The sequence below is a fragment of the Paroedura picta genome, chromosome 12 (genome assembly GCF_049243985.1).
Source record: "Paroedura picta isolate Pp20150507F chromosome 12, Ppicta_v3.0, whole genome shotgun sequence".
Classification (NCBI taxonomy): Eukaryota; Metazoa; Chordata; class Lepidosauria; order Squamata; family Gekkonidae; genus Paroedura; species Paroedura picta.
The window spans coordinates 12,062,874-12,087,227 of NC_135380.1; the positions used below are offsets into that span (position 1 = coordinate 12,062,874).

Sequence of the window (24,354 nt, forward strand, 5' to 3'; positions counted from 1 at the left end):
CCGGCAGTGGTGAATTCCTGGGGGTCATAGCTGAGCCTTCAAGTCAGAGATGGTAAAAGGTGTTCTGAAAGACAGAGGTAGAGAAACCAAAATATCCCCAGCTGGTATTCTGACACTCATTTGCCGGTTAGCGTCTTGCACAGGGATTTGGAGTTGATGGAACCCTAGTAACGCTGCAGTAACCAGACTTCCATCTAATCTTCTTTCCCAAGTGCCCTAGAGATGCCATGAGAAAGGTTAAAAACTTTCTCGTTCTTCTAAACGCTTCAGGGATGTCACCTTTCCTCGTTTGCCTGGGCTGTGGCTCTGGGTTTCATCCCCTTTAAGAAAAAAACAACAAGTTCCACGCTCTCAGTGCAACAGACTGTTTAACAGAGTCGCTCTTCTGAATGGTCACTCACACACAAAGATATTAGGTGTCCCGCCCTGAGCTTTATCCAGGTGTCTGCAACTATGTACAAATCAGGTTTAAGGCCTTGATTCCTGGACCAAGAACTGCCCTTCAAGGGTCTGTAAAGAGGAAGAAAGGTAGGATAGGTTCCCTCTGTATAAAGGCAGCCTCGGGATTATCTCAGGCCATCTGTTCTTCGCTCCAAGGGTGCACTGCAATCCCCTAGCACATGCGGTAGGCACACTCCCTAAAGATGGCCTTTGTCCTTCAAAGGGTCAGCCCTGTGACGTGGAAGTCTTTGTCATTGCAGGCTCAAGGCCTGTTTCTCCGGTCTTCCCGGCCATCGCATCTCCCTCCCTGCCCCAGAACAAGGAGTCAGAATGCATGGGAGTCATGGGGTTGCTGTCACAGTGATTGTAACATTAATTGGAGCCTCCTCATCAGTGGGAGCTGGAGCAGGTTCTGGGTCAGAGGCGTCCCCTTGGCCCGGCGCTGGATCCTCTGAGGCCACTGCCACATCCTGTGGGCTGTCTGCTGTAAAAGACAGAAAACCCACTCATGCAAAAGGTAAGGTCCGTGGAAGTATAGAGCAGGGAGAAGGCAAGGAGGGAACTTCGTGGATAGCCTCAGGACCTTCTTGCTGAGATCTGATATGCAGGGGGAGCTTAGCAAAAATCTTCCAGCTGAGGTCTGATGCCAACCGGAACTGCAAAAAGCTATGGTTTCCATTCTGCTACAGGGGGGACTTGGACGTTATGCTCACAAACAAAAAGGTCATGTACGAAGCACCAGTATGTGTTTTTTTACAAATGTGCTGCATATGCATGCCTTACAGTCATGAACTAAAATGGGGAGGTGCATGAAGGATGCTTGGCAGCAGATGAGTCAAGGTGTGTCACAGGTGTGCAAGTTCGCACTCACGGGAAATCCATGACTCATATCATGGCCACGGATAAAATTCTGGGTGTGTTTTTTGTTTTTCAAAAAAACTCATTGGGCCCGTCGAAAGACCTGTGTGCCCTGACCACAATAGGCAATTCTGCCCCATCTCAGTAGATCTTGGAAGCTGCGTACAGCTAGCCCTGGTGAGTGCCTGGATCGGAAACTAGTAAGGCAGCCTAGGGTGGCTAGGAAGAGGCAGACAATGGAAAAAAAACCTCTGACTGTCTCTTGCATTGAAACCCCACAGGGGTCACCCAAAGTCAGCCGTGAGTTAACGGCACATTCCACCACCCAGGAACTGTGCTCAAACAAAGCTAAGAGGGAGGAATTGCAGTGAAGTGGCCCTGTGGGTAACCAGAAATTAAGACTGAGCATGAAGCAGCCCTATGAAAGCAAAGGTTGGGTGTTACCCAACAAACCTCAGTTTGCTTGAGACCTCTGTCTCTGGAGTACCCGACCCCCATAGTACCCAACCGCCTCATGCTAGATCAACAGAAAGCTGCTTTGCACTGAGTCAGACAACTGCGCATTGGTGTCTGCTCTGACTGGCAGCCACTGTCTAGAGCAGGGGTAGTCATACTGCGGCCCTCCGGATGTCCATGGACTACAATTCCCAGGAGCCCCCTGCCAGCATTCGCTGGCAGGGGGCTCCTGGGAATTGTAGTCCATGGACACCTGGAGGGCCGCAGTTTGACTACCCCTGCTCTAGAGTCTCAGGTGAAAGGAACTTCCCTAGACCCTTTGCCTCAAAATGCTTGGGGCCTGAAGCAGGGACCACCTGTGTGCAAAGGAGGTACTATGCCAGTGAGCCAAGGCCTCTCACTTACACTGGCCCTTCTTTTCTGCCAAGGAGGCCCTGGGATGCGCCTGCAGGCTCTCTGTTGGCTGGATGTACCCAAATGAGGGAAATGGCATTCATCCCCTTTACCTGCAGAGGCTTCCTCGGCTGGAGTAGAGGTTTCCCTGGGCTGCTCACCGGCCCCACCATCTACCGCTGTTGTCACCTCTGGCTCGGCTGCAGTAGATGTTTCCCCGGGTTGCTCACCGGCCCCTCCATCCACCGCGGTTGTCGCCTCTGGCTCAGCGTCTTCTGGGTTGCTAATGCGCTCCTGAGCCTCGGCACCGTCCCTAAAGAGAGGGGATGCAGCCAGCACACAACGGTCAGAAATGCCCCTGCTTCTCAATGCCTTCTCTCGACAAATGCCAAAGGATTGTCACTTTTTTAGGGTTCTAGTCCTCGTGGAGGCATAAATTTAGCTGCTTGCCATTTATATGCGTCATCCTCTGAAGGATGGAATATTTAAAGAGTGCAATAGTTCTCGTTCATTACATTTCTGGCCCTCTGGTCTTGTGTGTTGGGAGAGCATGCTGTGCATGGTCAACTCTATGCACCCAGTCGCCATCTTATGTGAAAAGGGCAACATGCATATTTCCCGCCTTCAGTACATGCAGTCATAAACGTGGCCTTGTTGCAAGGTCCACGTGCAAATGGAAGCTGGAAAAAAATGCCCGGTTCATAAAACAAGGTGGTCATGCTCATTGGGAGGAGCACTGCTAGCACACTGCCCAGAGATCCAAGGGAGAGGCACCGAAACCTGTAATGACGTGCAAATGGAAGCTGGAAAAAAATGCCCGGTTCATAAAACAAGGTGGTCATGCTCATTGGGAGGAGCACTGCTAGCACACTGCCCAGAGATCCAAGGGAGAGGCACCGAAACCTGTAATGACAGGCCCTGAAGGGAAGCCCTTTCCCGCCATCAGTCCCTGTCCATGCAGAATGCAATGCATGACCCGGATGGCTGCCTGCTTGTGTGGCAGATGCCCAACTTGATGCTATGCCCTGAGCCATCGTGCACTCAGCTAAAAACCGAAATCTAGCTAATATTCCAACAAACCACCTCCCATCATTGTGGGCAGTGGGAAGATAGCACCTGCCCTCCTCCCACCCACACCCACCTCCATGCCATGTCATAGGGATGCAGGAAGATAGCACTTCCCCTTCCCTTTGCTCTGAGTACTGTATCAGGGGACGGAAGTCGTGCCTGTTCTCCTTATCCTCCAGGAAGATGCCTATCTTTTCACTCCCCCAGCATCACAGTGGGGTGAGAACTCAGCAAGGGCCTCTCTGAGCCTGCATCCTGTTCCTAGCAGGGCAATGAGGGGACCACAGTTTCCAATGTGATCGCTACAGTAAGAGCTGTAAGAAGCAGTCAGAGACAGGGGCGCATGGCGAAGACTTTCCTATAGAATCGCCGAGGGTCGGACACGACTGAACGGATAACATCATCATCATCAAGAGCTGTAAAGAGATTACAGGCCCATTGCTGGAAGGTTTCCCTGGCCGATTCGATAAAACCAGGTTGGAATATCTGTTTTCTGACAAAAACTACCTGCCAGGTGGCGAGATTCTGTGCCTAGATCTGCAGATCCCGGGGGTGGGGGAGGAGGAGGAGGAGGAGGAGGAGAAGAAGAAGAAGAAGAAGAAGAAGAAGAAGAAGTTGGTTCTTATATGCCGCTTTTCCCTACTCAAAGCGGCTTACAGGCGCCTTCCCATTCCTCTGGGTATGCAGGAATTTCTACATCAGGGAGGCCCTTAATCCAGGGTTGCTAGGAATTTTAAAATTCTTAATAATTGGTTTCATCTCTTGTATTTATTTTGTTTTAATTATCCAAACGGCTGATCGGCCTTCCATGTTTCTGCATGGATTCACATTGACTGAAACTGTCTGTGGATATACAAGGGTTTCTTTTTCTGTACTGCAACTGGTTTTGGTTGGAGACAGCAGTAAATATGTGATTTTATATGTTTTGACTAGGGGGCTGGCTGCCACCTCTCTACCTGTGGTGCTCTAGGCAGCTGCTAGTTGCGTGGGCTGGCCCTGATGTCACGTCCTGTGTCTGCATGGGGCAAGTGCTCTGTTGGAAAACACACCTTAGTTTAATCTCTCTTGTTTAGGATCCAGATGAGGGACTAATAAAAGTAGGTAGACGAAATGAAGGAAACCACAAGCTAGCCAAAGGAGATGGGGAAAGGAAAGGAATCTTGGATGACACTTACCTTCTGAAGAGGAGGTCATGTAGCCCTGCGGAGACATAACCCAAGGGGATAGGGTCTGATGAATGTTTTTGCAAGGACAACCAAATTCAACCAATGCAAGGAGCCTCCAGAAAGACGGCTGAGAATGAGACTGGTCGCCTCGCCCTGGGAATTCACAACACGTTCCTACCGCCCCAAATGTACACTATGGCCACCCTGTGAGAGCAGATGCACTTCAGGCTGTCTTTCTAGTGGGAACTTTGGGCAATGATGTAGCCTGCACATGAGATGCCACACCCCAGCAGACAGACAGGGCTGCTGCTAGAGGTGTGGCTTTAAACCCGTAAAAATAAACATCCTTTCCCCACCCTAAATGTCCAGGCTGCGTTTCAGAACCCTGCTCAGCAGCCTGCAATCCAGAAATTGATCCCTCCTGCTGCACTGCCGATCCACTTGCTTGGAATGAAGGCAGGACGCTTTGCGATCTCCCTTTGTAATTCTGCAAATGGCACGGAGATTATTTTACCCTAGCGAATTTGCTTGACTTTTCTGGCTCCCACTTCCATGTGGGAACTGAGTAGTGCTGATTTATTTATTTGGATTTCTGCTTTTCCCCTGGGAACTCCGTGCCTCCTTATTCTGTTCTCTCCCTTGTCCACTGACCACCCCATTAGCCTGTCATTGTGCTACGTGGACATAACTCCATGGCTCATGTGCAGATGTTTTCTTCTGCAGGGCTGCTGGCGGCGGTTGCTGACCCCCACTATTGCCAGCCTCCAGGTAGGGCCTGGAGATCTTTAGAATTACAACAACTCCAGGCTGAAGGAAATGCCTATTTTGGAGGGTGGACTCTATGGCTTTATACCCAGATGAGGCCCCTCCCCTGGCCAAACCCCGCCTTCCCCAGGCTCCACCCCCAAATTGCCAGCATTTTGGAAACATTACCCCTTGGCCCCACCCCAAATCCCTCTGGTAAGGAATGAAAAGAGAGATGAGGAAGAGAAGGAATTTAACCAACCCTTAAAGAACAAAAAGCCTCTCTAGGAATCCATAGTCGCTCACTTTAACCCTTTGCTTAAGTGGAACACATGGCAACTGCTATGATCCCAAGGCAAGCAAAAGTTTAGAATGGGCAGCTACCGATTGCTAGACAGGTTCAAGCTGTTGCTGAAATCCTGAGGTTCCACGCCTCATTCTGAGAGAGAGAAAGATGCCAAAATGAGGCAGGTGGAATTCTTGAGGCCGCCCCTCCATCCCCCTGACCCTGAACTTCTCCTGTACCTGCTGCGCAAAAACATCCATAAAGAGAGAAGCCAGTGGGACCCCTCTCAGCTAAGGATTTCTGGGGATCCTCCGAGCCGGCCGCAAAGGGAAGAAAAATAGTCAACCACTCACTTGGATTGTTCTCCCGGTTCCGAATGATGTATTGAAACCCGAGCAGAGATACCACCGTGGCCACAATCATTCCTGCCACTGCTGCACCGATCACGGCAGGGTAGGCATTGAACGGAGGGTCGGCTGCAAGAGAGAGGAAAGTGCTGTTGGAGCGGAGCTAAAGGGCCTTGAGAGAGGACAAAGCAGACGTATCTCAGTTACCTGCTCCCCTGTTTCTGTATGTAGGAACTGGGGAGTGGAAAACCTGCAGTCTCTCTACTGTTCGTCCTCTATATGGTAACATTCTAAATATACTTTGTCTTCCCAACTGCTGGATCAGCCTAGCATCTTGACATCCCCTTTTTTCTTGGTCCTGGGGGGCAGGGGCTGGGGCTCAACATCCTTCACAGTAGGATGCGAAGGATCTTCTGTGACAGATATTATAGTCTCTATGACAAGTCGATAAATTGTGGCACGCAGCAGCCTCTTCCACCTCACTTTTCAGCCTACAACACAGGGATCCAGGATCCTCCCCTTCACTGTATCTTCACAACAGCCCTGTGAGGTAGATCAGTGTGAGAGACTGACAGGCTCAAGTTACCCAGCAGCAATTTATTCACGGCAGACTGGGAACTTGAATTTGAATTTGAAGCTAAGCAGAGGTTTTGCCCAAATCCCAGCGCATCACCCAGATGTCGCCCATGTGATGATGTCACTTCCTGTGCACGCCGGAAGTGACATGGCCACGTTGCTGTCATTGTTGCCTCTTTTTCCTGGTAAGTCCCCCTGCTGGCCAGCTAAGTGATGGCAGGGGCAGGGTCTGGTGGCGAGGGACTCCTGCTTCAACGGTGCGGGAGGGGGGGCTGGTTACCCTGTGTCGTTCCCTCAGTAGGTTGTGGTTGGGAGGATAAAAAGGAGTTAGGGAAACAGTTTTGTAAGCAGTTGAGTTCCCTTCTGGGAGAAAAGTGCAGTATAAATATATATTCTTAAATGCTGGTTTGATAGCAAATTCATGGTTTACACTATTAGGCCTGCAATTTGGAAATTTGCAATTTGGAAATTTTTAAACAGATGCTGGATAGCCATCTGACGGAGAAGCTGATTCTGTGAAGGCTCAAGGGGGTGGCAGGTGACAGTGGATGAGCAATAGGGTTGTGAGTGTCCTGCATAGTGAAGGAGGTTGGACTAGGTGACCCAGGAGGTCCCTTCCAGCTCTATGATTCTAATGTGATCATAGAATCATGGAATCATAGAGTTGGAAGGGGCCATACAGGCCATCTAGTCCAACCCCCTGCTCAACGCAGGATCATAGAATCATAGAATCATAGAGTTGGAAGGGGCCATACAGGCCATCTAGTCCAACCCCCTGCTCAACACAGGATCAGCCCTAAGCATCCTAAAGTAATGATGAATCCCTATACTCTAAAGCAGGTGTTGCCAAACTGTGATTCTCCAGGTGTCCATGGACTACAATTCCCAAGAGCCCCTGCCTGCACATGCCCCTGCCCTAGAGCCTCTTTCAGTCAAGCAGTTCTGACCTTCCTACCTCACCTACTGGACCAACATGCTATACATGGTCTCAGTACACATAGTCACCACATGGGGTGTATGCATAGCATCAGCTTCAGTACATGTGAACAAAAAATTGGATTTTTAAGTAATTCATTTTCACCATTTACAATCTCATTGACTGAAGCTAGAAAACACGCCCAACCTCTTCTCACAAAAGTAGGGCTGTCAAGGAGCTCTCCTGCTATTGCAACTGATCCTTCAGATGACAAAGATCACTTCTTCTGGAGAAAATGGCTGCTTTGGAGGGCGGAGCCTATCGTGTTCTGCCATGCTGAGGTCCCTCCCTTCCCCAAATCCTGCTCTCCCCAGGCTCCACCCCCAAAACCTCCAGGTATTTCCCAACCCAGAGCTGGCAACCCTAAAATGAGGACTGAGAAGGTCCACCACCCTCTCTCAGCAGGTAAGATCTTTGAGCCCAAGATCACAGGCTGGATGAGAGCCCAAGACGAGAAACAAGGTGCAGAGCAGCCAAGGGAGCTCACGGCAAACAGAGCAGGCACCGCCCCCTGCACAAATTTCGGAAACAAACCCCCATATTCATCTTTGGAAACAAAACAGCGTAATTCAGACCTCCAAAATCCGGGGAGAATGCATCAGATGCCTCCTCAAGAATCTGTACACAAAACGATGCCAGATCAGACCAATCCCCTCTTTGGAGCGTGTGGGGCTGCCCCCAAGCGCTGCCGTCTTCAGGGGGGAGAACTCTTTCTCTGCTTAAGGAAGCCCTCAATGAGGCCTGACATAAACTTTGCTCTTGTTCCTGCGGGGGGTGGGGGGGATCCCGGGGATTCTGCTCCGCATCTGTTTCCAATCTCCTCAGTTTTTCCAAGAAAATAGTTTGCTTGTTTTTCTTGAGCATTTCGTTTTGGTTTTGCACCTTACTAAAGCTGTCCCTGAGCTGCGCTCGGGCCTTGTTGCCACAGCTGCGGTCCTTATGGGGAGATCAGGCAGCCCGTTTTTCACCCAGTCCCGGCAGGGTCAAACAGCATGTGCAGCCATCCAATACCAGGCAGGAGGCAGGATTAGGAGGTCCCGGCATCAATCCAGTCGCCTCTTTTGCTACTGGGTCTGCCCACGAGTCTGAAAGGACACTGCACTATGCCTTGGGGCAAAGGGATGTGTATACCGTGGCCTGTAAGATTTGTGCAGGGATGTTCTGGGCTAAGGATCAGTACTCTGGCTCTAGAATCGCCTCGATTGTGTGCATTGCCCTCCCCCCACCCGTAACAGTACAACCAGGATTGCCATTTGTAGGGTGGGGGGACACATGGAAAGTTGGGGTGGAGGATGGGGAGGACAGGGACCTCAGTGTGGGGTACAATGCCATAAAGCACACCCTCTAGATCAGTGGTTCTCAACCTGGGGGTCGGGACAGGGGTCACAGGGGTCGCAGCAGGGCAAGCAGCTTGGCTGGAAGGGACGCCATCCACACAACAGCCTTGCGGGGTAGATCAAGATAGAGTGTTCATCTGTCTGGAGCAGCGGAAAAGAGCGAGATCGGCATGGTGGGGCAAGAGGCAGAATCGAACCGAGAAACCCCGGAAAAAAACCCAATTTATATACAATCATGAACAATGGATCTTCACGCCATTGGTCAGTTTCGGTTTAACTTCTGTGAAAGAACACATGAGGAACTGTATGAAAGGGTCACGCCATTATGAAGGTTGAGAACTGCAGGGCTAGATCATCCATTCTCTCCAGGGGACCTGGTCTCTGTAGTCTGGAGATATACTGGAATTCCAGGGGATCTTCAGGTTCCAGCTGGTGGCTGGCATCCCTTTGTACACCACTCCTAAAGGTGACATTGGATAGGAGACAAGAGCCAGTCCCAAGCCAGCCTCCAGGTGGAACGTGGGGATCCCCCAGAATTACAGCTCATCTGCAGACTAGAGATGCTTTGCAGGGTGGACTCTATGGCAATGTATCCCTTTGAGGTCCCTGTGCTCTCCAGTCTCACCCCCAAATCTCCATGTGGCCCCCAGCCTATGATATGCCAAGGGGCTAGAAAGGAGTTAGGTGGCCTAGCCCAGGGGTAGTCAAACTGCGGCCCTCCAGATGTCCATGGACTACAATTCCCACGCGTGGGAATTGTAGTCCATGGACATCTGGAGGGCCGCAGTTTGACTACCCCTGGCCTAGCCAAACACTAGCCGTCTGCAATAGCCGTGTTGCCTGAAGAGCCAACTTAGCATAGTGTTTAGGAGCGATCCAGTCTCTGATCCTCGTCAGTCTCCTGTGACTAGTGGCAGATGAGGGCATCCCAGGCTGTATAGAGGAAGACACGGGGCTTGCTGGGACGATTTTACGTTTGCCATAGGCAGCTCCTCTGTGAGGCTGACGTAACATTCAGAAAGGGACTTGCACGGGTGAGATGCACAGTGTCTCTTTTTGAAGCTCACATCAGCTGTGCATCAACAGGAAGCGATCCTTGTGCCCTTCCTGTTCTACCGCAGTAGGGCCATTTCCAAAGCCACTCTAGGAATGTAGGAAGTGGTTCTATAGTTATCCCCTGTTGACGTGTCTGCAATACAGATTTAAACTAGGTTTAGAGCCCCTCCCCACTAGGGGTTTTGAAGTGAATCATAGCATCAAGCATACCCATGAAACACAGTCCCTGCAAAGTGTCTTGGAAACCATGACAGTTAAAGGGCATAAAATCTGTATCCATTTGCTATTTGCCAAGCATCAGCATTCCAATTGTACAAAATGCACCATTTCAAACCAAAATGTCAGATTCCCTATATTTTCCCAATCACTGAAAACTGGCGTGCCAGGGTGAGATCATGCAGGGAAAAAGTCCAAATGGGAGAATTCGATGGGTATCTCTCCGCAGCTGACGTACCCCTTTGCATGCCACAGGCTCTCCCGGATCTTGAGATTTTGATGCCCTGGTCTTCCTCTCCTGCTCACAGAAATCCTCTTGCTTTCATGAACCTCCTGAGCTTCATCACACCCAGAAAAAAATAGCAGCCAGCAGTTCACAAAGGAACCAAGCCAGCCAGGAAAGGCCCTGTGGCAACTATTACATAGAAGGGTGGAGCACACTTTTCAGGGGGGAGAGAAATCTGTGGCAGGAAGGATTAACCAAACCATGCAATTAGGCAAAGAAGATGGGGCAGAGAAACGACAATCCCATCAGAACCCATCAGCTCTAATTTGCCCTTTGTGATCTAATCCCCGCCCCAAGAGTGGCATGCAAGCACCCCGCACTGCCTGGATTCACAAGTCTAAATCCGGCCTCATGCATGGGGGCAGCACAGGAAGAGAAGAGCAAGCAAAACCAGAGTGCAAAAGCAGAGCAATAGCAGCGCAACGGAACACAGAGAGACCCAAAGCAGATGTGGATGCTTTGGGAGAGGCAGTTCCCGGTGCGGGTTCTTTCTGGTCATTCCAATAGCGTTCCAAATTTGGCCCTCCCTGCCTGTTTTCACCCAGCTTGGCTTGGCTTCCATCCTGTTGTGTTTACACCACAAACCAGATTTGGCAGAGTGGATCAGATCAACAGCCGCTGTATAAATTTTCAGGGAGATCTGAAAAGCCGCGAAGCTTCCCTCCTCCCCCGTAAGCCATAGCCATTGAGGTACTTGAAACACCAGCCGTGCATCCTTAGTAACTGGTAGAGGTCAGAGAGCAGGAATGGGATCTGATTTCTTACAAGAGCTGCCATTTTGAAGGGCGCCATTTTGATGTTACCTTTTCATGAACTTGCAACTAACCAATGCAAAGTAGGGTTGCCAGCCCCACTGGTGGAGGTGGAGATTCCTACCACCACCAGACCCCGCCCACACTACCAGCCAGGGAACTTGGGAGGCCCAACCTACTTTGCCAGCACTGTGGCAACGTCATTTCCGGCATGGATCGGAAGTGATGTCATTACGTAGGTGACATTGTGGTGACATTGTGGTATTGGAGCAAAAATTCTGTGGTAGAAGTCATTTTTCCTATAGAGTTTTGCTTCGCCATTACGGCATGGCTTGTGACATAGCCACATGACCAGTAACACAGCCTGGGCCTCCTTCCTGCTCCTGATTGATCCAGGATGTCCACATTGGTACAGAACGCAAAACCATAGATAGGAGGGATTTTGATCCATAAGTCATCAGGCAGCAGTTCTCCAGCTGAGGAAGGGGTCCTCGCTAGCTATGCTACCTGAGAACCTCCTAACTAGAGATGCCATGGATTGAACTTGGGACTTTCTACACAGGGAGCGTGTTGCTACTGGCCCCATTGTGGAAGTCATCCCAGACCCACTACCAAGCCTACAAAAGAACCACAGCGTCTCCTAAGCTTCAGAGACGTTTCTTCCACCCTAGCTAACCATGTCACCTGGCGTCTTTACTTCAGAGGGGTGGCCCCTGGTTCGGTGGTTGACAGCTAGGATCCGGAAGGCATACACCACTGCAGGATCGAGCCCACCAAGTTTCTGGACGCGGACATCAGGGTCGATATCACTGACTGCGGTTTCCCAAATGGTGATTGCCTGCCGCTTGATGGCCTTCTTGGCTTCTGTCTGCTGGACCAGGAAGCCCGTCAGGTTACCCGGGCCCTCGGTCTCCCACTCCACCTCCACTTCTGTGCGGTGACGATTATACATCAGCTTGCTGATTGTCACGTTAGGAGGGGTCGGGTATTCTGCAGGAGGCAAAGAGATTGGCTTGTTATTGCTGCACAGGGATCTTCCTATGGCCCCAAACCTCTCAGTTGCCACTCCAGCTTCTCATTTGCCTTTTCCACACAAACATGCAGACTCATGCATGAATACAACCTTCAAAAAGGCTTTTCATTTTACTCTACATAAGAGTATTAGAGGGGACAGGCCTTCTAGGCCTTTAATAATCCCAGAGGAGTAATGTGGCAGGCACTGCTTCTTATGTAGGCTGGAGAAAAGCAACATCTCTTGAACTTATCTCTTTTATATACATTTCTTGAAGCCAGAGCAGGGCAATCGTATTGTGTATTTTGGCCTCCTTGTGAGCAGATGACACAGATTACCTAAACTAAAGAAAGGGGAATTTGGGCATGCATGAGATGAAGAAAGGCTCCCCCCTCCCTTGAAATAGTCATGATATTAGGGGCCTCTGCAGTATCCCATAGTTCAGTCAATAAAATCATGGTTAATAAACCATGTTAATAAAACCATGGTTTCATGTGATGTTTGAACTCAGGTTACTCCACAAAATGATCACAGTGCTGGGGCTGATCACAGCCACAACTGTCTTTCCCTAGGTCTCTTGGGCCCCTAAACCCCCCCCAGCATACACCCCCCCCTATATACATCTACTTACTTTTCACCTGGAGGCTGATGGTGGCAGAGGCATTCCCCACAGCATTGAGGGCAGCACAGCGGTAGGTCCCGCTGTCCCTCATCCATTCTGTATCCTGGAGGGTCAAGTTAAACCAAGCATTCTCTTGCTTCAGTTTGTACTTCTGAGCATCGGCCCGAATGACCTGGTTCTTGTTGTTGTACCAGAAGACTTCGGAGCCCAGGTAAGCGCCTTGGAGGAGGCACGAAAGTTGGACCTCGTTGCCTTCAAAGAGTGACATTTTGGCTCTCTCTACCACAAGCTTGGGAGGTTCTGTGTGGGGGAAACACAAGAGGCATTGTGTCTTTAAAGGTAAAGGTATCCCCTGTGCAAGCACCGAGTCATGTCTGACCCTTGGGGTGATGCCCTCCAGCGTTTTCATGGCAGACTCAATACGGGGTGGTTTGCCAGTGCCTTCCCCAGTCATTACCGTTTACCCCCCAGCAAGCAAGCTGGGTACTCATTTTACCGACCTCGGAAGGATGGAAGGCTGAGTCAACCTTGAGCCGGCTGCTGGGATTGAACTCATAACCTCATGGGCAGACAGCTTCAGACAGCATGTCACTGCCTTACCACTCTGCGCCACAAGAGGCTCTTGTCTTTAACAGCTGCACAATACACAGAATAGCAACAGATGAGGCCCCATCTCTCCAGATTCCCTGTGTAGCATCACACAGAGACCGGGTATTAAGAGATGAGCTGGAGATATGTCTCTTCTGGGACTGGGACCCTTGTCTGTTTTGACTCTTTTATAAGCCCCCCTAGAGGAATATGGAATCTTGTCCCAATCTTGGGTCAGGACTTGGATGGGAGACCTACCCAGGAAGAGTCCACCGAGCGAGGCAATGGCAAACCACCTGATTCTCACTTGCCTCGGAAGCCCCTTGCTGAGGTCACTCCCCCTAAGTCTGTTGAAACATGACAGCACATGCATGCGTATAAGCCATTCTGGAGACCCTTTTAAACCCGAAGCCTTTGAAATAAAGACTTGCACACTCACCCAACCGGACGTGGCACTCGGCAGCTTTGGCCCGGAGCGGGTGGGCTGCCACGCAGGTGAATCTCTTGCCGCCAAGGGTGCGGTTAGACTTCAAGACCAGGATGTTGTGGGATTGTTTCAGGACTCCCCGCACGTGTTCCCGCCAATCTCGCCACCAGAGTGTAATCCGGGGAAGTCCTCCTGGCCAGTCGCAGGTCATCATGAGGAACTCGTTTTGCTTGGTGGCCATGGCCGAGCAGGTGGGGCTCCCACCAGGGACCCCTACAGCACAAAGAGAACATTCGAGGAAGTTGTCAGGCAGAGAGGTCTCATCTGTGATGAAGACAGTATCTTTTACAGTGGCTTAACATGTAGGAATCAGCGGAGGAAGTGTTTTCTCAGTGTGTCCATCTGTCCTGCTGCACTGAAAGGCAGCTGGTCAAAAGGAAAGGGGCCACCCTGAAGACTTCCAACCTTTAAACCAGATCTTGCAGCTGTACCCTCAGCAGGGTATCATCTTCTCCTATACTATCCAGCCCATCAGAGGTGAGCTTGGGGGGGCGGGGCTGATGAGCCAGGGTATTTTCTGTGGTGGCCCCTTGCCTTTAAGATGTACTCCCCCTTGAGGCTCACCTGACACCTACTTCACTTTCTTCTAAGTTAAAATATGTCTTTCTCCTCAGGCTTTTAACTAGGGGTTCATCTTAACATCTTTTTTCGTGGGCTCCTCTGATTTGTGGATGCTTTTGACGGCTTGTGTTTTCTACTGTAGTTTGTAGTCACCAGCTGCCTCGAGCAAAACTCTAAAGAGGCAGCAAGGAAATATTCTAAATAAACATTCAGCACTGGCTTGTTCTTTCGAAAGTGACAAATACGACACATCCCTAAGCTAGGAAAAGCCTTGCCTAAGCTAGGAAAGACCACAGGTCCTATCGATAGTTCAGCCCCGAGAACAGGCTGGGGTGTGATGCAGGTTGGTTCCCTGTTGGATAATGCTCTTTCAAAGTGCTTTACAAGTAGATTTTCCTGTTTCACAGGAGGAAAATCCAGCCCAAAAAGTCCATAGATAGCAAGTTATCCAATGTGTGCAGAAAGGACAGTGTGGTCTGCTCATGCATGGTCAAGTGGGGGGGGGGGGTTGAACCCAGATTCCCCATCTCCCCCATTCTAACCATTCCACCCCACAGGTTTTTACCCCTGGGGAAAGGATGTGGTTTTGACCATCCCCTAACCTCTCTAGGAGAGTGCTGTGCCTTGAATCTGCTTCACAGCCCCTTTGGCTCAGAAACGACCAGAATCCAGAACCAAGAAAAGGACATCGCAGAATTGAGACACAGTCTGAACTTCAGCCCACAGATTTCAGGAAAGGTTTTTAGGAGATGGAAGAAGTGAGCACTTACACACAGTGGTCTGGCATATGGCGTCCCCTCTAAGCCCCGGATGGGAGGCGAGACACGCGTACGAGCTCCCATTCCGCACGTCCGCACCCCGCAGGATGAGAGTGGCATTGGAAGGGGTTGCCGTGCTGTTTCTGTCCTCTCCGGATTTCACCCACCGCAGCTGCACCGAGGGGAACCCACCCTGCCACCAACAGTGCAGGGCGAGGTCTCGGAAATTGGCGGCCGGCAACGGCATACAGCTGAGCTTCCCTTGGGGCAGATCTGTGCAGGGAGGGGGGCAAACACAGCATCAAAAGCAACAAGGAATTACCAGCTCCAAGAAGGTCATGGCGGGTGGGGAGGTTATGTTACCTGGTGTAGACTTGGCAGCACAATGGCCGAGGGAAACTAGAGTGACTCCCTGCCCTTCCCGTTTCATAACCCCACACACCTGTTCAGTCACCTGTGTGTGCCCTTCTGTGATAGGAGTAGGCTGGTCCTTCCCCTCAACCTTTGCATGGCACCCACAGAAGTGTGCGTGGCACATCCTGGGAGTGAGTTTCCTTCCTACCATCTTTGGATGGGATCTTCTGCCCCTATCAGCTATACAAGCTGGCACAAGCATATGTCGGGGATGCCCTGCTGAGTTGCAAGAAACGGTCTATGTATCCCAGCATCCTTTCCCCACAATTCTCTTCCCTCTAAGCTCAGTCTCTTGTGCAGTTCTATTGGCACGATGAAGATAGGAATTATATGCCTAGAAAATAGCTTTTAAACCGGTAGCTATTCAAGACTATTTCAGAAGGTTTCACTGGTCTGAACACACTTTAAGTTGTTTTCGTAAGGACTTCTGTGTCAGTATACACCACGTGATAATCAACCTCCCTTCCTATCCTTTGCCTCTCACAGGATTTTCTCAAGCTTTACTACTATGTGGCCAATCTATTTCCCCTTGTATCTATACCTAGGGAGCAAAACGTTGTCCACTTCCTGATTGCATGGAGTTTCTTAGATGGGAAGGCCCATGGAGGGATGAACCAATGTGATATCTGTCCCACGCTTGGCAACACAAAGTCTTCATGTCAATGGTCAGCTATGAATCTCATATAGTTCGCAGGCTGATTCCTTTCTTGGAACCTCGCCTTTGTGAATATCTCATTCCATATTGTGGCCTGTTGTTCTCGCCTGTGCCTAAAGTCCAGACAAAATCCTAGGTACGCACCATATTACCTAAGATCATAGCTAGATGCGCGGTAGGGAATGCACCTTTTATTGATCATATCTTTTTCTGACTGAACATGCCAGAATTGCACATTTGAATTCTTTACCATCAAAACAGATCCCCATTTATAGGCAAGCAATATCTCAGATGTACAAGTTTCCTATGTTCAGGGAAGATTTCTGTGTTGGAGAAATTGGGACAGTTCAGAAATATCTCATTCTGCCAAACACATAAGACAGGATCCACATTCCCTTCAGGGGGGTCTGTGTGTTCCCTGATCCCAGAAACTGCTCAAGTATTCATAGATTGATCTAAGCTGGTATCTGTTCCAGGCATCACGCAAAGGAGTCATTTCAGATCACTTAAAAAAAAAAAAAGAATAGTCAAGAAACATCTATAGATCTACATGCTGCTCTCCGATCAGCAAATATTAAATCTGGTTTTAAAAAGTCTTTCCCTCTTAAAAACCCGGATAAACTGCAGACCTCACCATCAATTGCAGTACCTCATGGATAAATACAGATTAAAAAAAAATAACATACTGTTCTCCCTCCTCCGCTCCTCTTTTGAATAAAGAGCCAAATTAGAAGAGTCTGACCAGAAAGAACAGCAAACCTGCAGCAGCTCATACACAGAAAACCCCAGTAAATATAGTGCCAAAACAGCAAGATAGCTATCCTTCTGTTTTCGGTTTAGTCCCGCATACTGAACATTCAGCTGTGCTCGGTGGAACTTTGCTTTGCTTCACCCATCCATGCGGTGAAACAATCTCTGTAAGATGTACCCGTCACTGTCAATCCCCTCTGATGTTCTACACCAGGGGTAGGCAAACTGCGTCCCTCCAGATGTCCATGGACTACAATTCCCAGGAGCCCCTGCCAGCATTCGCTGGCAGGAGCTCTTGGGAATTGTAGTCCATGGACATCTGGAGGGACGCAGTTTGACTACCCCTGTTCTACACGGTGTTTCTTGGACATTGCTCTCAGATTCCTTTTCGGCTGCTCCAGGGGACAATATGCAGGAAAGAGGAAGGAGATAAAATGCAGAAGACAGAGAGAAAAGAGGTGCGACAGCACATGCCAGAGCTTCCTGCCCAACACGTGGGAAGGAATCACTTACAGTAGACCGTCAGGACGATCGTGGTCTGAGTACGGGTGTTCAGGTGGGTATTCTGGGCCAGGCAGGTATAGGTGCCTGTCTGAGTTCGTAAGATCCTGGTGATCACATATTTTTGGCCAGAGTAGACTTGAGAGCTGTTGTAGAACCAGATGTAGTGGCTGGGTGGGTTAGAAGGAGCCAGGCAGGTCATGATCACTTCTTCCTGTTCGTTGGCTGAGAAGCCATGTTGGTTAATGGCAAATGGCTCCACACTGATCACGGGCTCATCAGGCCCATCTGTAGGACAGAACATTTGAGAACGAATGAATTAATCAGGGATGACATCGTCTGACATCAGGTATGACATCATCTGACATCAGGTATGACATCACAGTTGACCTCAGCATTCAAAGTGAATCAAAGCAAATGTTTACAGGTGGATAAAAAAACAACCAGCTGGAAACACTTTTGATTCAAACAATGTAGAAACACTCAGACAGTTATCATTATACTGGCCTAGTCCTCCTTCGTATCTGATAGTCCTGCTTTCTGCTACCATCCTACTGGAGCAGTCTAAATGCCCACCCACCCCCCTGCTTCAAGTGGCACCTAAGATTTGTTTTCTGCTGGTGCCTTGCAGCGCTGAGACATGGTGGAATGTATAACAAGGAGCCACCAAACATTTGGCAGTGCAGTTACTTACAGATGACATCAAGGTACATGCTGTCGCTGGTTTGGCTATTGACCTCATTTTGGGCAGTGCAGGTATACCACCCCATCTGAGTCCGGTTTGCTGACGTGATGTTGATCAGACCCTCCACGGCTTCCGTGACATTCACCGTGCCATCCCGGTTGGTGTGGCGCTGCCAGGAATATTCGACAGGAGGCGTCCCCTCTTTAACGGAGCACGTCATCAGTACAGGGATGCCTTCTACGGGTGTCGAATTGTTCATCTGGAGGAAGGGCTTGGAAACGGGAACTGGGAGAGACCAAACATACACCTGAGCTTGCCCTCTCCAGAAGGCCGTAGAAGCCAGGCTGCTGCTGAATTCTACCTTGGAACTGAGACTGCATTCACACAGTGAGGATTCTCTGTTTTGTATTCCCTGTTTCTGGGAATGCAGAGGCATTTTGCATTGGCAACAGAACATCCATTTGAAATTCTTCTGTGCACTTTCCATCATTAACTGCCATTTCCCCTGCAATTTTCGCCAGCAGTCCAACAGGAGGCTTAAAAAAAATCAGTAACTGCTATAGCACTGCTACTATAATGCTATAGTGCTATAGCAACTACTGGCTGTTTATTTTTTCAAGTCCTCTGGTGGTGCAGAGGGAGAAATGGTAACTGTGAGTTGATGGAAAGACAATGGGAGAGATTATGAATGCAAATTTTGTAAATGTGAACTCTCCCATCCAGACAGAATGTTAACACGCTACTTGCTTTCTGTCTGAAAAGTGGGGGGAAATTGGAATGTGGACTATTAGAGGGTGACATGGTATGGACTGTCCAAAAGAGAGAGTTCTGGTTTGGAAGAAAAGACCAAGAAAAGTGTTCACATGAAAGAAGCCTGAGTCTAAAATGAATCTGGATGTTCTGGGAAGACGCCACGGTTTGGTGGCAGAGAGCATGCTTTGCCAAGCCTAACATCATAGGCTCAAGCCCCACTCTCTCCAACTGAAGAAGGAACTCAAGGCATCGATGCTGAGAAAGGCTTCATCACCCCCACAGTAGATGCTCCATGGCTAGACGCCCAATGGCCAAACTAACACAGTTTCATGTGCCGAGAAACAACAGCTTTACATGTTCGACTTTTTGCTTTGTTCTGTGATTTTGCAGCAGCGTTTCTCAACGTGCCCTCATACTGCAAGCATGATCTCTCCGCCCTCTCAGATGCATTGACTTACCCAAGACAATGAGTTCAATATAGAAATAAACTGCTTTGATTTCCTCGTCCTCCTCGTACAGAGCCTGGCACATGAACCGCCCTTCCGCTGCCATCTGCAGGTCCTCAATCTCCAAGGTGCTGTTCTTCAAGGTCACCTCCCCTAGTACGGCAGCTGCCTTCTCCACCTTGGCTTCTAGGCCGTTGCTGATGGCAACAGCCCTGGGAATGAGGGAGCCCAGCTTGGTGAAGCTCCAGAAGACGACCATGGGCAGGACCACATCGCCGCAGAAGAGCCGCATGGAGCGCCCACGCACTCCTTTGACCACCTGCTCCTCGTACTTGGCATCTTCCAAAGGGACCAGCTGACCTAAGGGGAGCAGACAACTCGAGATGCTCAGGGGTCCCTCAGAAAGAAACAGCAGCAGATTTGGAGAAGAATTCAAACACTTGACTCATCATTCATGCAATCATTCATTTATTCAGTTTCCGGATTGGCATACCATCTGCTTGTGTTGCTTTTGAGGAATTGGGTTTCAGGAGAAGCAGATCAGTTTACCTGGAGAAAATGGCCACTTTGGAAGGAAGGCTCTAGCATTACATCCTATTGGTTAAGAGAGACAGCCTCTAATCTGGAGAACTGGGTTTGATTCCCCACTCCTCCTCCACATGCAGCCAGATGGGTGACCTTGGGCCAGTCCCAGTTCTTTCAGAGCCCTCTCAGCCCTACCTGCCTCACAGGCTGTCTGTTGTGGGGAGAGGAAGGGAAGGTGATTGGAAGCCACTTTGAGATTCCTCTGGGCAGTAAAAAGTGGGGCATAAAAAAAAAAACTCTTCTTCAAACTGCACCCTCCTCGGTCTCTGCCCCCAAAATCTACAGGTAGTCCCTAACCTGGAGCTGGCAGCTCTAACTTGGTCCTGGATTACCCTTCCTCTCATTCCTGTAGCCTGTACCCTTCCTGTAGTGGGGCAACTCTTACAAGCCATTAAAAAGTGGATGAGAAGCTGTAAAGCCCAGTGGGGCCAATTCACATGCTGCGAAATCCCAAGGGCATCCAAGTCCCAAGGGCACGTGCTGCTTTCCCCTCTCAGTACACTCATTCTTTCGGCATTGCGGCTGTACCGGCAGAAGCTCCAGGCTATTACTCACCGTAAGCCACCGTGGGGAGGAGGTAGAAGATTTTCAGCAGGCTCCTAAACTGTAGGTTCCTTGCCAATCCATAACCCATTGCTCCATGTCAGTGCGTGAGAAAGGAGCCACACGCCTTGGGCTCCTTCCAGCCTGGCAGCCCTCTCTAGCCTGTGCACCACCACCCCCAGTCCTGAGGCTACTTATTCCAGTGCAAGTTTCTCCTGCAGACCTCGCTAACCCCCTGCGACATGGAAGCAGGGCTCTCCTTCTCCCCTTTCAGCCTCCCTTGTGCCGAACCGCAGCCCTCATTAGTCTCAGATTACTCTGAATTGCCCCTGATTAATTGTCAATTATTCATTTCTCTTCTTCTCCTTAATCTCGTTTCCTTGATCTATTATGCAGGAGCGTCTTTTTCGGAAACAGCCGAAAAACCGGCCAACTTTCCCATCTCCTCGGATACAACCTCTTCAGTGGGTGGTCTCTGGAGGGGGAAAGGGATCAAAAATATTTTTAGGCCGTAGCTGTTTCCCCCCCCAAAAAAACGCTATTTGATGAGTCAGGTTTTGCGCTTTAAAACAGACATGATTAGATCTTGAATATTCAAATCTTTTTCCTGCTAAACCTCATATACGCTCTCCTATCAAATTCGGTTTACAAATACATCATGGAAAGATGGCCCACTATTTCGATCATCTGGGCAACCCTTCCCAGCCTAGAGCTTTCAGGATGGCTAGGATGAATTTTCTCTCTGGGAGACATCAGAAGATCCCATTTCAGGAGAGGTTATGTTTACACTCTGCAAATTTACCAGATTCAACACAATATATCCTTCCAGATTGCCAGCTTCATGAGGTTCCTCGTGAAGAACTTCTTCTCCCTTTATTACATTCTAAAGGATTTGCAAATAAGGACAGTGCATTTCGATACTTACTAAACGATTATTCGTAAGTCCATGGTTGCAAAATTTTGGGTGGAAGTTCTACAAGTTAGAACAAAACTTTGTGTTTGTTTGTTTTTTAGCATATTTTATTGTCATTGTTTTGTTGTTGTTTATATAGAGTAAGGACAAGATTGGCTGTGCAAGCTGGGGGTAGTCAACCTGTGGTCCTCCAGATGTCCATGGACTACAATTCCGATGATCCCCTGCCAGCATTTGCTGGCAGGGGCTCATGGGAATTGTAGTCCATGGACATCTGGAGGACTGCATTTGCATCCACAAGGGATTCACAATAGAGAGCCATCCACTCAGGGAGAGAGAGGAGAGAACCCCATTTGTGGGGAGATAACCCTAACTTAGGGAGAGAGAAGGGAATTATGACAAAGAAGCCCAACAGAACTGGGTGGTTAGAACCAAATCTGCTCACCTCCCATTTCCCTGACAAAAGCTCTTTGCTTCGGTCTTGGCCATTTGGATTTCTGCCTTTCCACACCCTGCAATACCAACCCTCCCTTTTTTCCCCCAATAACCAATGCTTGTCTCTTCTCTATTATTTGCTCTTTTTTTGTAGTTGTTTTTTTTTTGCTGAATAATTTAAAAAAATAGCAACAAACGTTCTCCCTCTTTTTCGCTTGCATGTGTTTTGCTGCCTTGCACAGACGTATGCGCTCTCCGTTTGCCTCTGTGACAGAGACGGGGGAATTTAATACTCGATTGAGCGCCACAAGGAAGTGCAGCGACAGACCCGCTTCCAGATCATTGCGGATGAGCTCAACGGCCCTCTTTGGGATGTGGTTCGAGTTACAAAAAGGCAATCTGGGTCTTGCATTTCTAATGGAGACCTATCAGGGAGTCTGATCGCTCAGAGCCTCACTGCGCATCCGTCTGATTGCGAAGACCCACCTGTTGTCTGAGCTGAAACTGGATACATGGCCGTACCTGACAGGAAACGCGGGCGGCTCGGCCCACTCAGGAACGCTCTTCGAACTGGCCCATTCGTAAGGTAGAGGCTTCTACATGCTTGTTAATGCCGCAAGGTATGTCACAGGATCTGGAAATCAACCAAAGGAAAAGAGAGGAGGGTCTCATGAAGACAGAGCATGCGCCATGTTCAATGGAACTGCATACACAACAGGTGCAGATGGTGGAAACCAGTTCAGCGTCTATTTAAAGAGGCAACAAGAGAGAGGCAAGGAAATGGGCTGGCTCAAGACCATGAAGAAGGAAGAGAAGGATGAGGACGAGGAGTCTCAAGCATCTTATAATTGCCTACCCTTCCTCTACCCACCACAGACACCCTACGAGGTAGATGGGGTTGAGAGAACTCTGAGAGAGAACTGTGACTGGCCCAAGGTCACCTAGCTGGCTGCATGAGGAGGAGGAGAGGGGAATCAAACAAACCCGGTTCTCCAGATTAGAGGCTCTTAACCACTACGCTATGCTGGTTCTCATGAAAACTTACAGAATCCTGGAAGGGAAGGTTGGATAGATAAATTTTCCAAACTGCTTTCTTCTCACCCCTCCCCTGCAATTCTGTGCGGATTCCCAGTTCTTACTTTAATTTTTATACCCTACCCCCAAAAGCTTGCGGCAAGAATGAACAAGAGTAAAAGAGAACCATTTACACATTGCATGAGTCATAGTTCTAGGCACCGTTTCCCCAGGGTAGCCAAGTTGGTCTACAGTAAAACAGCTAGATTCGAGTCCAGACCTTAGAGACCAACACGATTTTCAAGGTCTGTGCTTTCGGCAGCCAAAATTCCCTTTGCCAGATACATTCTGTGCATGCCTCCAGGCTGAAAGACTAGAACAATGACTCATGAAGGGATACAACATGCACCATTGATCTCAGTGGGAAAATTCAGAATTGCGTTGGAATCTCTCCTAGGGTATTTATTGGGATTTTAAAGTGATTAACTTGGATCATGCTCCGAGTTAACAGCGTGTAATGTGAGCCGGTTATTGGAGCTCGATCTGGATAGTCATATCCCAGCAGCTCTCTATGGCTAATAGTGCAAAAACGACACCTTAATTCAGAACAAAATCCTTGGCAGGCCCCATTTATCACCACCTAGATCTGGTCAGACTCAACACCTTCCATCGGAAGGGAAGAAGGCCAGCTGTTCCATGGGAAAGCATAATAACAACAAGAAGAAAGGCTGCATCAACTTTATGGACATTTACTCAGAAGTAGGTCCCATTTTATTCAATGGGACTTACAGGTAAATTATAAAATTATATAATTATCTGCTCCACTTAATATTTCTGGCAAGGCCTTGGAGGAGGAGTGTGGTCTTATGTCTTAAGTGCCACTCAGCACTTAACACCCACTCAGGGCGGCTGTCCCACCCCTGCCTCCTCCTCCAACCAGCTTGCCTGTCTGTCCAGCGGCCAGCCAATCACATTCCATCCCCCACCCCTGACCACCCCCTCCTCTTTCCACTTCCCTCTGAGGCTTGGAGGCTGCAGATCCCTGCCGTGTGAGAGCTGCCCTTGCTGGTGAGTTCCCTAACAGCTGCCTGCAGCCTTTCCAGGTCTGGGGGGAGGGGGAGGACATCCACAGAGTTCCTCCAACCCACCCCCTCTAATCCAGAGCCTGTTATATTCCTGAATGCAATGGGCTTGTCCTCTAGTATAATTATAAAACCCCTACAGCTGGTCTATTTCTGAGTTATACTAGCATAGGGCTCAGTCTGGGTGACCTTGGGCAGATCTCAAACTCTCAGCCAATCCACATCACAGGGCTGTTGTGAACAGAAAACGGACAGTGATGTGAGCCACTTTGGTTTCCCGCTGAGAACATCAGGGTATAAACAAACTAAAAAACACAAGGCTTAGGAATTGTGCTGAACATCCGTTCATTGACAAAAAGGTGTTCCTAATGGATCAGGCAGCAATTTTTTTTCATTCTGTAGTTTTTTTAAAGACATGAAGTATTATAAACACAGCCTATGCCCTGACCTGGAGAGTCCAGGCTAATCTGATCTTGGGAGATCTCAGAGGTTAAGCAGGATTGGCTACTATTTGGATGGGAGACCACGAAGGAAGACCAGGGTTGTGATGTGGAGGTAGGAGATGGAAACCCACCTCTGAACGTTTCCTGCC

The 24,354-nt window shown here is 49.3% G+C and overlaps 1 protein-coding gene across 4 annotated transcripts; it reads right to left on the minus strand.

Moving 5' to 3' along the window:
* Positions 1-351: 351 nt before the first annotated feature.
* VSIG10L2 (V-set and immunoglobulin domain containing 10 like 2) lies at positions 352-22,303 on the minus strand. 4 transcript variants are annotated; one of them, XM_077306346.1, is made up of 12 exons: positions 20,331-20,481; positions 19,203-19,550; positions 18,001-18,276; positions 17,319-17,594; positions 14,999-15,259; positions 13,620-13,880; positions 12,602-12,892; positions 11,643-11,948; positions 5,766-5,888; positions 4,392-4,416; positions 2,262-2,461; positions 352-922 (listed from the first exon to the last, which is right to left on the minus strand). In XM_077306346.1, the coding sequence occupies exons 1-12, from the start codon at positions 20,407-20,409 to the stop codon at positions 783-785; spliced, it is 2,586 nt and encodes an 861-aa protein (XP_077162461.1). In that variant the 5' UTR covers positions 20,410-20,481; the 3' UTR covers positions 352-782. The 4 variants fall into 4 exon arrangements, with proteins under 4 accessions (XP_077162461.1, XP_077162462.1, XP_077162460.1 ...); XM_077306347.1 differs by lacking the exon at positions 20,331-20,481 and adding an exon at positions 22,153-22,296 and having other exon boundaries at positions 353-925; XM_077306345.1 differs by having other exon boundaries at positions 353-925; positions 20,331-20,480.
* Between the last annotated feature and the right edge of the window lie 2,051 nt (positions 22,304-24,354).